The sequence below is a fragment of the Propithecus coquereli genome, unplaced genomic scaffold (assembly GCF_000956105.1).
Source record: "Propithecus coquereli isolate 6110/MARCELLA unplaced genomic scaffold, Pcoq_1.0 Scaffold61, whole genome shotgun sequence".
NCBI lineage: Eukaryota > Metazoa > Chordata > Mammalia > Primates > Indriidae > Propithecus > Propithecus coquereli.
This window is the reverse complement of record NW_012152063.1, coordinates 8,065,436-8,078,492: the sequence shown is the minus strand read 5'-3', so window position 1 is coordinate 8,078,492 and position 13,057 is coordinate 8,065,436. Positions and strand designations below refer to the sequence as shown.

Genomic DNA, 13,057 nt, shown 5'->3' with positions numbered 1-13,057 from the left:
TCTATACTAAGAACTTCACACAGATCTGATAAAAAAAAAAAGGGACTGTTATTCTGTCAAGTTAGTAATTTATTATCACTTTGCTGTGTTCACAATCACTATTATAAATAATGAAATTGAGAATATAAATGTGGACACAAGTGTTGAAGGATATTAATTCACAGGTAGCAGCATCATACACATATACATAGACGACTGTGTTGTTGTTTTCTGAGATTCAATCCCTTCTCCTGCATTCACTCCCAAGTCTGACATTTGTGACTGTGAAGGTGGTACTGGCACACAGCTTGTGCTTTTAACAGATAATATACCAAAAGATGCCGAACAACAAAAGGGAAACTTGGCATAAGTGTAATTCTCTAAGATAGTTTTTTATGTCTCTTCTTTAAAACAATTTGATAAATGTAACTTTATCAAACATAATTACAGCATAATGATTAACTCTGAAATATTAACAATTCTTTTGTTGTCTTATATTATGGATTGCTTTTTGTTTTAAAAGTGGCTTGACAGTTACGACTCATTTTCAGAGCAGCATGACTCCTGTTTTTTAGGAAAAACAAACATGGTCATCCTGGTGAAATGACCAGCATACAGCTTAGAAGTGGGAGAGCTATTAATAGTAAGGACTAGGTCTTTGCTGCTTCTCCATGTAGTGAGCTTTATAGAGTGAGCTGTCATCATGCATTAAACATAGTATTTGACTTGAAAAAATTCAATTTACATACCTCTTTCTTCTCTAGATACTATGTCAATGATATAACGTGAGAGCATGTGTTATGTATTTTCAAATCTCCTGAAGGTTTGGAAGGGAGTTTCACAAACTCTCCTTCCTCCTGTAATTCACATGCAGAGTATATACTAGGTCTCTGCTCTCTCCAATCTGAAGTTTATTTTTTTATTTTTTTAAGTGAGGCCTGTCACTTCAGAACAATCCCAAGTTTAATGTTTAAGAAGGTTTTCTTAAAATTCTGACTACTCAAACTATGTTATGTTGTTTCCATAGGTTTAATTTCTTTTTTTCTTTCTTCGGACTGTTACTCTAAAATGGCCTTTTTATTATGAGCTCATCCCTCTTTTTTCCAATTGATTTTTAAAAATTGATATGTAAGAATTGTACATATTTTGGGGGTACATGTGGTATTTTCAAACATGTATATAATGTGTAATGATCAAATTGGGTAATAGAAATATTTGTCACCTTGAACATTTATTTTTTCTTTGTGTTGGCAACATTCCAATTCTTCTCTTCTAGCTATTTTGAAATACACAATAAATTATTGTTAACTATAGTTTCCTTACTATGTTATTGAACTAGTCTTATTTCTTCTATCTGACTGTATGTTTGTACCCATTAACCTACCCCACTTCATCCTCCACCCTTCCCTGCCTCTGGTAACCACCATTTTATCCTCTACCTTCCTGGTAGCTACTTTTTTAGCTGCCACATATGAGCGAGGACATGCGATGTTTGTTTTTCGGTGGTCCATAGGCTTAATTTCTTAGCTTCCAATTAAACACATTCTATTATAAAACACTTAAGAAAAATGTCAAAATTGGGAAGAAAAATTCTTATGAAAAACAAGTAGGTTATAGTCAGCTATGATTGTGCCACTGTATTCTAGCCTGGGCAACAGAACAAGACCCTCTAAAAAAAAAAGAAAAAATAACTTGGATAGCTAGATCACATTTTATAAAGGAAATCATAGTAGTATGTAACTTATTTGAGAGTTGGCTAGGTCACATTATCTTCTCATTTATGAGAGTTTAAGGGCATTGAAAAGAACATAGAATTCAAATTTAACACATTAAGTTCCATATATAAAAAAGAAATGCTAAGTCTTACAAGTTTTTAAATATTCCTGAAACAGAATATTCATCTAGCTCTAAAAAATACTGAGGTTGCAAAATTCCTTTATACTTTTTCTCTGCTACTATGAACAAGAATATATTGATTTACAATGATATTGCTTGCATAAGAATCTCCAAATTTAGAAGCCTGGAGTTTATATGGTTATGGTTTCCACTTTAAGTGATTTTTTAGAAATGAAAAAATAATTAGGCAGCAGGATGAATCAGATTACAGTTTTCCAACTAGTATGCTGTAACACTTTTTGAGAATAGGGTTTAAGTAAGGTAGAGGTTCCCAGAGGACGGTTGGTATATACCCCTCCTTCTGTGGTTTGGGACAAGATGGGATAGATACGTAGATGAATTGATGGATGATAGGATGAGGATAAGGGATAGCTTTGGATTGCCCTGGCCAAGTGCAAGGTATATTTAGAAAAACACCGGGAAGCCGTATATTTGAAGATCTCAAAAGATTTCCTAGTCTCCACATTTTAGCTAAAGGTAAATTTCAAGACAAGTTGCTTTTACTCTGTTCCTTGCATTGGCAATTAATTAAGCAAAAAATGAGAAAAGAATGATTGTAACTACCTTTTTACTTGGGAAAGGAGTTACTGATTATGCTTCCTTAAATCCTTTTAAAATAAGTGGAAGGTATAAATAGATAAATGCACTTTTATATGCATTAATGATCACTTTTTATAATTAAGTTCTTATCTCAATTGAAAAAAAAGCAGTAGCTGGAGTGGAAGACTTCTATGTTTTGTAGTCTGGCAATATTTCCTAAATATAAAGCTTAAAGCACAAGAGTTTTGGTGCACTTTTTTGGCATAACATTCAAGTCGAACATATTTACCCAATAACTTGTTCTGGTAAAGGAAGAACAACAGGCAATCTGGCCATATGATCAAGTGACTTTTCTTAAAGATCTTTGGATGTATTGGACAAAAGGTATGACTGGGACATCATCTGTTTTATTTCCTTATTAGCTTTAATATCACTGCATTTACATTTACACCCCCACCCCCACCCCCCGCCGCCATTATTCAACAATTAGCATATTTCCTTTGGCTACACTGAATGGGTTCCATCATTAACTACAAGGTCAGAGAAAAACTTTTAAAAATTTCTTTAGCATTTTGCTTATTTAGGAGTTGTTTCTTAGGTGATTTAAGAATAATTTTATTTAATAAATATGAATCCAAACATACTTTAGGAAGTATAAACCCCAAACAACATTATACGTAGCTGCACGATTTATTAATGCCATGAACCAATATGTAGCATTTCTACTTAAGGGCAAATTTACTACTCATCATAAGTTCCCCCCTACATTTCTTCACCTCTGAAACACAAATATCTTTTGACTTTCATGAATCAGATGTGTCTCATTCATAGGCATTTACTGCACAAGCAGGACCAGAAAGAGAGGGGTTCCAATGGAGTAAGGTCAAGCCATTTCTTAAGGTATAAAGGAAGGGTACAGGTTGTAAATATGCCATTAACACTAGCACATGCAGAAGTTTATGTACATTCTTAACTCAAGAACTAAATTCTTGCTGGGCACAGTGGCTTGCTCCTGTAATCCCAGTGACTCTGGAGGCTGAGGTGGTAGAACTGCTTGAACCTCAGAGTTTGAGACCAGCCTGGGCAAGATGGCAAGACCCCCATCTCTAAAAAATTAAAAAAAAAAATTAGCTGGGCGTGGTGGCATGCACCTGTAGTCCCAGCTATTCAGGAAGCAGAGACAGGAGGATCACTTGAGCTCAGGAGTTCAAGGTTCCAGTGAGCTGTGACTCCGGCCTAGGCAGCAGAGCAAGACTCTGTCTTAAAACAAACAAACAACTGAATTCTTCTCTTGGGTTCCTTCTGCCTTTTAACATCTTCTACTGAGCTTCCAGAATACAATTCACTGTGAAATAAGAGTTTTAAATGGATACATACGTTTCTGTGGCAGGATCATAAACTTCGCAGGAATTAAGCACTCTCCCAGAAACATTGTTCCCTAAACTTCCACCACAAACATAGATCAAGCCATTGGCTTCCACCATCCCGTGGCTGCAGCGCTGAGTCAGCATGCTAGGCTTTGTGTGCCAACTTTCAGTTCTGGTATCATAGCACTCAAATAAATACAGAGCTGAGTTTCCTGTAAAAGAAAAAGGCCCCATCATGCTTAACTTATGTGTACGGATTTGGAGTGAACTGAGTCATTAGCTATGGGAGAGAAGAATTTAGGGTTGTAGAGTCATTTTTTATACTCAATCAACAATAAAATGCACAAGTAGTTTAAGAAGCAGCTAATAACTCTATTTGTATAGACCTTGGAAAACATTCAAAAAAGGATCTGTTGGAAAGACTTATTTTTTGGTAATTAAAATTTAGAAAATGGTTTGATGTCAAAAGAAATACTAAATAAGAAACATTATATATGTCTTTAAGCCCAGTTGTGCATTGATGGTCATCATCCAAACTTTAGATGTTTACATACAGTAGAAAAACATAGCTACTTACAGATGTTAAATCCACCTCTTGGAATACAAAAACTATTATATGATAATATCCTAAGGCTTATTTGATATTCTATAACAACTACTGCACCATTACCAAAACTATACTTTCTGACTACTCTGATTGTGTGGGTAAATCCTAAAGTCACACTGGTTTACTCTTGAGTATACTCTCAAGGTATTAATGTATGTTTCTGAAGTATTTTGACTATACATTTTAAGGGCAAAATATATCCATCATGTTTTGCAACTTCTGCATATTGTAGGAGCTCAATAAAGAATTTAGAAATGATGTTATTAAAGATCAAGTGCTCTTTTCCTTCCCTAAAAAAAAGAAGTTAGAACTTTACCTCATCTTCACCATTATGGGCTAATGCCAAATGATTTAAAAACAAAACACCACCATCTTTAAAGTTCTCCATTACCAACAAGGTTTATGAAAAATAAAGATCAGAGAATAACACATAGAAGAAGCAATGGTCATGATCAACAATAACTTCTTTTTGACTTTTTAAAACATTTCAATTTGGTAGATTCAGTAGGCGGACACTAGGGGAGAATATATAGTATAAAGCAGATATTTAAAAAAAGTGCTATTTAAGTATAAAACTTAGTAAATGCCAAAGAAATTATCTACTGCACCAAATAACACTTTCTGTCACCTTTAAGATTCATAGTATTTGAAATATGCTATATTCTTCACATTCTGAAGAATGCTCTTAAAGAGTAGAAGAAGTCACTTCTTAAGTTGCATTTAGGAAATCATAATTTTTCTTACATTTATTTGACACATCGTAGGGGGTAAAAACTTAAAACAGATAAATAAATATGCTGACCAAAAGTAAAACATTCTCTGGGCTAATATAAAAATCATCAAAGAAAAATAAAAAGACAATGTTTAAATTTCATACCTTAGGCTTCCTTGGTCTTCCTAGTTTTCTATAAGCCCATTATTTAGCTAAAGAAATTACTTGAAAATATGAACGGATATAAAAGCTATTAGGTGTCTAGTCTACACCTAGAATATTCATTTAGAAAAAGACCACTATTTGACTCTAACAAATTATTCAATGAGAAAGGTTTTTATACCTACACTTATATCCTGTTTTGCTAAAATACCACTACTAGTCATTAAATTAAAAACTTAAAGAATAGACAACTTGTAGCTCTGACTCAGATGGGCCAAAGGCAATATATATAACCTAAACATTTGTACCCCCGTAATATTCTGAAATAAAAAATTGTTCATCAAAAAATAAAAAAAAAAGCTTAAAGAAAAAAGCAAATGAAAAAGATCATTCTTTTTTCTTGATAAAAACAAAGATAATATGGATTTAAAAAGCGTGAACATAAAGGGTCTATAAACTCTGAAATCTTTAAAGCAAATAATATTATGTACCCAACACAACTATCTAGAACTAAAATTCATCATGATAAAAAAAAATGCGTAATTAACAATCTAGGAGGCTAAAGTTTTTGTAAATTAATGATTTGTAAAGGAATAAGGTAAACCTTCAGAGAAATGGGCTCTAATATATGCCAGATGTGTTCAGATTATTAAAAAAAAAGGATCTGGACAAATAATACTAATTATTTAAACATGAAAGCCCAGACACTTGGCTTTCAAGCACATGCCCTGAACAAAAATACTTAAGAAATCCTTACCTACTTCTGAACCTCCAGATGTATAAATTTTGCCTTCTGCAGCACAAGCAGCAAGGCTGTCTCGAGGTGTTGGAGGGCCCAGTTTGGAATACCAGCTATCCTTCACTACATTATAGCAGTCCATTCGTTTTATGGGGAAAAGCTGAGAGCCACCCAAAATGTATACTACATTGTCCCAAAACACACATGCTGCATCTCTTCGCTTTTCAAAGGGGCAGCGGATGTCTGTCCAGCTATAATCCTGTAACAGGAAAGGACAGGAAGATTTCAGTATGAGAAAAATATAATTGAAAGGACAAAGATACAGTCAAGAAAATACAAAATATAAGAATGTGTTAATTTACTAGAATACACATACAAATGTTTGGCTTGAGACTATTACCAATTTAATCTTATGTGACTTCTTCAGAATGCTGGTTAGATGGGGCAGAGGGCGAGAGGAAGGCACATGACTGCTTTGGGTCTTTTCTGGCTCTAAAATAAACATTTGACTACATTACCGCCTTTTTCCCCTTCTGTTACTGAAGATAATAATAGAAGAAAATTCTAAAATTAGTTGTTTTATTTTTTTAAAAAACCTCTTTTTCAAATGTAAATATCTCCATCCATTCCCTGCCAGATGTATAGAGTGATATAAAAAATTAATGAATAACCTAAATCTCAAAATGTCATTATCCTACAGTTAGTCTAGAGCTAGAAGGTATTTTGTGGACGTCTATGAGATATTTTCTATAAATACTCAGTTAAGCCAATGTAGTTTGTTGGATGCTTAGAATTGTGATATGAAATACTTGAGTAATCTGTTCTGAGAAGTCTGGATACTCCCTTTTTCTCCCCAGTGATTAGAAACAAGCACCTATCAGTACCTCACAGTAAGGGCTGTTCATAGCACCACTGTTTCCTCAGTGTGTTTGATGGCATCCAAGGATGCTCGTGCCACCCTACCATGTATGTGTGTGGCAGAATGTTCCCAAAGTTATAGCATCTTAGATCCTCCCCTTTTTTGAAAAAAGAAAGCTACAGTGTTCTTGCTATTTTCTGAAAACAGATGAAAATAATCAGGGTCACACAGGAATCCCAACAGTTCTCAATATCACTGTGATTATTAATGTTGAGTTCCCTTTGAGAAAATTTGACCAATACCTATCATGCTAGTATCCAGGGTTTTATGCATTCATCGGACTAGATCAAAGCACCATAGAACATCAGGAATGGTCTCTTAGGAAAGGGAGCTTCTAATATATAGAAAACTTTGACTCCTGACAAAGAAAAACATTCTGCTTTTTAGATGACCAAGAAAGCAGCCTTAATTGACTAGGACTTTGTTCCTAAATTAGGATCTTTGTCCCCCTGGATTACTCAGTGGTATACCTATTGGTAGGCACACAAAACTGTATGATAAACCTAACATCTTCCTGAAACCTCAGTTCTACGCAATGGACACTGAAAAACGGGGGAAAAATATTTTTACTTGTGCTCTTAGATAAACTGTATACCACAGAATGAAAGAAAGAGATAAAATAATCACCATATTCTACAAGGAACAATCCCTCAAAGATAAACTAAATAATTGTCTTACATATTCTGCAAGTCTACTCATAATTCCTATTTGACTAAGTGTAAAGCAGAGAAATATAATTCCATCAATAAACTCAGTGAATCTCAAATTTTGCCACTCTTACATCTAATTTATTTGGTATTTATTATTAGAAAGCTAAATGGGAACTTCTCCATAACTTTAAAAGATACTCTCAAGAATATTATATTCCCATGCTCTTCCTTAATCGTAGGATGAGAAAGTTCTTTTAAATAATCTCCAAGACTTGCTGCTCTTCAAATTAAAAAATAACTACCCATGTAGGGGCTGGGATTAAAAAGAAAAACACACAATGCTTTCTTTGAGCTAGATGTGCTTAAACATTTAGACACTAGGATATGAGATTTCAAAGAATGAAATAATTCCAAAGAGTTTGGTGACAGATCAGTTCTAACTTTCTAAAACTACTCAAGGGTTAGAGTAGGGAATAAATTGGTGCTTGTATGTACCTGTCATAAAGGGCTTGGTTATGCTTCAGATTTAAGAATTAAAATAAATTGCTTTCCTGGAAATGTAAGTGCAAGGAAAAAAATGATTAGCCTGTGTGTGTGTCTGAGAGACAGAGAAAGTGACAGAGAGGAAGAGAGAAAAGAAAGTGAGAGAAAGAGAGAAAGAGGAATAGGCATGGCCAGGCGTGGTGGCTCACGCCTGTAATCCTAGCACTCTGGGAGGCCGAGGCGGGCGGATTGTTTGAGCTCAGGAGTTCGAGACCAGCCTGAGCAAGAGCGAGACCCTGTCTCTACCAAAAATAGAAAGAAATTAATTGGACAGCTAAAAATATATAGAAAAAATTAGCCGGGCATGGTGGCGTGTGCCTGTAGTCCCAGCTACCCGGGAGGCTGAGGCAGGAGGATCGCTTGAGCACAGGAGTTTGAGGTTGCTGTGAGCTAGGCTGACGCCACGGCACTCTAGCCCGAGCAACACAGTGAGACTCTGTCTCAAAAAAAAAAAAAAAAGGAATAGGCACATACTTCTACCTACTTGCAATCTGGGTTCCAATTTCCCCAGAAATCCTCAAATTTTTTAATGTTTAAATGACAATTCTGATAACTGCCAAAGGTCATTGTACATGTCAGACACTAAGCTTGATAAATACTAACTATATAAAATATTGTGCCTAATAGTTCATCTTCTATGCAGATAAGTAAAATGTCCTTTGCAAGAATTTCTACCTAGAACACAAAATAGACTTTCCATGGGAAAATTGGAAAGCCTGAAAAAATCCTGGGTAGGATTTCTTAAGTCTTGATATCTCACCCATATACGTACACATATGTACACACACAGACATATCCACGTATAAAGTCCTGTCTTCCCTGATCCTAGTCAGCCTTTCTTGCCTCTGCTGGGATATGCCACATGCTATACTTTTTTCAAGCTCAAGACTCCTTTCCTTTCTGTAGGCTTTCCTGATTTCTTTTTTCTGAATCCCCACTTGAAGTGAGGATTCAGACTGAAGTCCAGACTTGACTCCATTATATCTTGCCCTGCACGATTTTCCAGCTGTAGTGCAACAGTCCTTATGGTACCTAGCAGAGTGAAGCCTTCTTGAGGTGAGGGGTTGTAAATATTTTTTCTAAATGCCTCAAGGCAAAAACATTAGTGTGCTTTTTCCTTCAGAGTAAGGACTGATTTTTATACAATGTAGTTTGAAAACACATGGATCCTCCAATAATACAAACACTACAGATGTTGATTTTAAAAATCAAGGCAACCACAATCCAAAATGAAGTACTTTTTATTTTTTAAGACTTGAAAACTTTATTTTGAATCATTTTGAGAGAAAATCAAACTAAATTAGGGAAGGCAGGGTCTTAGAAAAAAAGGAAAGCAAAATTAACAAAACTTTACAATTTCTTGAAGAAATCATGAGGGATCAATCCAACCTAAGTTTAAGATGACCAAATTACAAGGACTTTCTCTTAAATCATTATCTGATTTATCTTAGTTTCCAAGGGCTATTAAAAAAAAAATCATGCAACTATTATGGTAATCTATATAGAAAGCAGGGTTACGCCAGATGCCAGAACATTCCCAGAAGCAGTTTCATGAGAAATACATAGAAACATTTTTGGCTTCACTCATTTTACAAGGTCACAATAAGTAGCACAAAGGAGCTGGGAAACTTGAGCACCACGCTAGGCTCTGCATGGAAGAGCCGTGAGTCTCAATTAGGTTACTTAACTTCTCAGGAACTTTAGTTTCCTTATCTGTAAAACAAAAAGACTAGATGACCTAAGGTCTCCTCCCTTTCAGCCCCAACATCCAATGATCTTATTAGGGTCTAAATGATTCAGAATGTATCATTAACCAAATAGCCACTATTAATTTATTAGTTATTGAACATTTACCTTTCCAGGAACTATGCTGAAATATTTTAAAACATTATCTTATTTAATTTCCTCAACAACTCTGTAAGGTAATATCCTCATTTACAGATAAGAAAACTAAGAGATGTTAAGTACCTTATCAAAGTTCACATAGTTAGAAAATGGTGAATTCAAGATTTAAATCTAAATCCACCTGACTCCAAAGCTGTGCTGTTATCCTCTATGCTGTCCTGCTTTTCAAAAAAATCTTCTTACATGGCCTATTGGAAAGAACACTAGACTGGGAACAGAGCGATCTGGGGGGATTCTTGCTACTGCTGTGTTTCCAGCTAAGTGACTCTAGGCCCTTGAATTATCATTGCTGGGCCTCAATGGCCTCATCTGTAAAATCGAGAGGTTGGTGGGATGGCCACCGAAGTCCTGAACAATCTCCACATCTTACCACTTATAACCACTAAAAGCACAGCTGCTGTGAAAATAGAGATTTTCTCCATGTGTTTGCAGAGTATTTGGTCAAGGGCTTGGCATATTGAGGGAATATTTTTATTGGGCGACAGTCCACATTTGTAGAAAAATGTTTACCTCATCCAGCTGGGCCACCTTCATTTTTTTACCTTAAAAAGGTTAGAGGCTGTAGATGCTGCACTTTGCTCATAGTTTGGGGCAGTTCCTCACTGCAGTGCTATTTTTAAATTACACAGATTCCAGCTGGTATCTTGTCACCGTGGTTCCTGGTTCTGTGGTGGCTATACCACTGAGGAGGACCAGAGAGACCTTTGACCAACAAACCAACAGTACCTGGGGTCAGGGGCCAGGCTTTCATCTACTTTTCTGGTAAATCTAAATAGTTTGTTTTTTACCCTTTGCTAGAGCAATTTTTCTCCTAGGATTTTAGCTTACAGAAAAAACTGGACAGTGTGCAAAGCTGGCATATATAAGGATGTTTCACTGCAGGGGTATTTTAACAAGGAAAAACTGGAAATAGGCCAAATGTGCAAGAAGAAGAGAGGATTAAACTAATTACGGTATAGCCTTATGATGGAATACACTGCAGTCCTTCAAAAAGATGATGTGGAAATATCTTTATAATATAATGCTGAGAGCAAAAAAGTTTTATAAAATAGCATGTATGGCATGATACCATATTTGTAAAATGTTAGGACTAGAATGATGTTCACTAACTATTGATGACTGTCTTCTCTGGCCCTCATCCTGCTAGTCTTACTACATTTGTTTTTGGCAGGGAATATGCAGATCCCCCTTTTCTCTAGGACATAGTCTCCCATTTCTCTACCACATGAAAGTAGTGAGCCAAGATCCTTACAAAGTATTAAGCTTTCAGCTCATCATTTCACTGGCAGAAGAGTTTGAATAAAAACTGGTCAATTATGCCAACTTTTATTTAAGCATCAATATCACAAGGCATTACTATGCACAGTTTAAGAACACAAACAACAAGAGAAAGAACAATAAATACATAACTCTTTTGGTAATCACTAAGCATTTAAAATTGAAAAGCAGATATAGGATGAGAAGAGTAGGTTCAGTAGGCTTTATAAAAGGACCATAACAATAAAAATATCATTACAATTCAATATACCAACCCAAGACTTCCTTTTCTGTCAATATTCAGAAAAAGCTAAGATTTTCTTTGCTATAATTTTTTAGTCATGAATTAGTATAAATATTTGCCTCCTGTCACCAATGATATCCAAGACATATCTAAAGATAATAGTTTACAGCTTAATATTGACTTAATTCTGGATAATTCAATTAAGTACCACTGTTTAAATTGTCCCCTTTGAAGGAGAACAATTCATTGAAAATGATCACTATTTTTGGCTAGTACAGGATACACACACACGTCCCATTAAATGACTGTCAAACCCATTTTAACATTTCTGAAAAGTTCAAGAATTTTAAAATAAAATAATATTCCTATATAGTACTTCTTATTAAGCAGTCTACTTGAATTGGACAATGAAATAATGTTTACTTTGGGAGATCCAAGATAAATAATAATATATAATGACATCAGCTTCCTCAATTATTTTAATATTAGAAATAAGGACTGAGTAACTTATATTACAATGTTATACACAAATAATAGTAAGTTGCAAAAGTTAGTCAAGCTAAATTTTTATAGCAAGAAGAGAAGGGGCTGGCACTTCTAATAGAAACAATAAATACTGTAATGGGATTCTAATAGTATGAGCTTCTGGGAATATGAGATAATTGATGGAATGAGGATGTTTTTATTTGTAGTTCATTCCTCAATTACTTGAATTTTTCCACTGGAAGTCTAAAAATTTGTGGTTGAGAATACAAAATAGCAATTGAGAATGGGCCATTAATAAAAGCAAAGCAAGACATCAAATGAGAATTCTGAAGTTACAGTCTCACTTCCAGGCTCGTGTGGGACATGCATCTCTTTTCAACTGCCAATAAAAAAAAAAAAAAAAATCAAGGAAAGTGTTAGAACTACAGACTAAAAATAAAGTGTTAAGTCATCCCACAGTTGCCTTACTCTAAAAACAATGTTCCTGGCCTCCTAAATGAAATCAGGATTCTTCTTTGCCTATTTGTACATCAAAATAGCCATCTACTTTATTTTAAAATAAAATATTTTCCACCCAAACTTGGCTTGCTTTTTACCTGCCCAAATCAACACAACAGTTAGGCTTTGGGAAACAAATGGGGTATAATTGTTGTTAACACCTGAAGGCTATGGTTTGTAGAATAACAATTTAAATCACTATGATTTCAGTTTTAGCTTGTTTTACAGTTTATCATTTTCTTTCTTTCTTTCTTTTTTTTTGAGACAAGAGTCTCACTCTGTTGCCCAGGCTAGACTGCAGTGGCTTCATCATAGCTCACTGCAACCTCAAACTCCTGGGCTCAAGCAATCCTCCTGCCTCAACCTCCTGAGTAGCTGGGACTACAGGCACACGCTACAATGCCTGGTTAATTTTTTCTATTTGTAGTAGAGACGGGGGGGTCTCGCTCTTGCTGAGGCTGGTCTCTAACTCCTGACCTCAAGCGATCCTCCCACCTTAGCCTCCCAGAGTGCTAGGATTACAGGTGTGAGCCACCGCACCTAGCCAGTTTAT

The 13,057-nt window shown here is 35.3% G+C and overlaps 1 protein-coding gene across 2 annotated transcripts in view; it reads right to left on the bottom strand.

The window, feature by feature from the left end:
* KLHL7 (kelch-like family member 7) overlaps nucleotides 1-13,057 on the bottom strand; it is a 55,649-nt gene that overhangs the window by 3,118 nt on the left and 39,474 nt on the right. For both annotated transcript variants that reach the window (XM_012659437.1, XM_012659438.1), the window contains exons 8-9: nucleotides 6,021-6,261; nucleotides 3,793-3,994 (exon numbers count right to left, since the gene is read on the bottom strand). In XM_012659437.1, coding sequence (XP_012514891.1) covers nucleotides 3,793-3,994; nucleotides 6,021-6,261 — 443 coding nt within the window. The remainder of the gene's footprint in view (nucleotides 1-3,792; nucleotides 3,995-6,020; nucleotides 6,262-13,057) is intronic.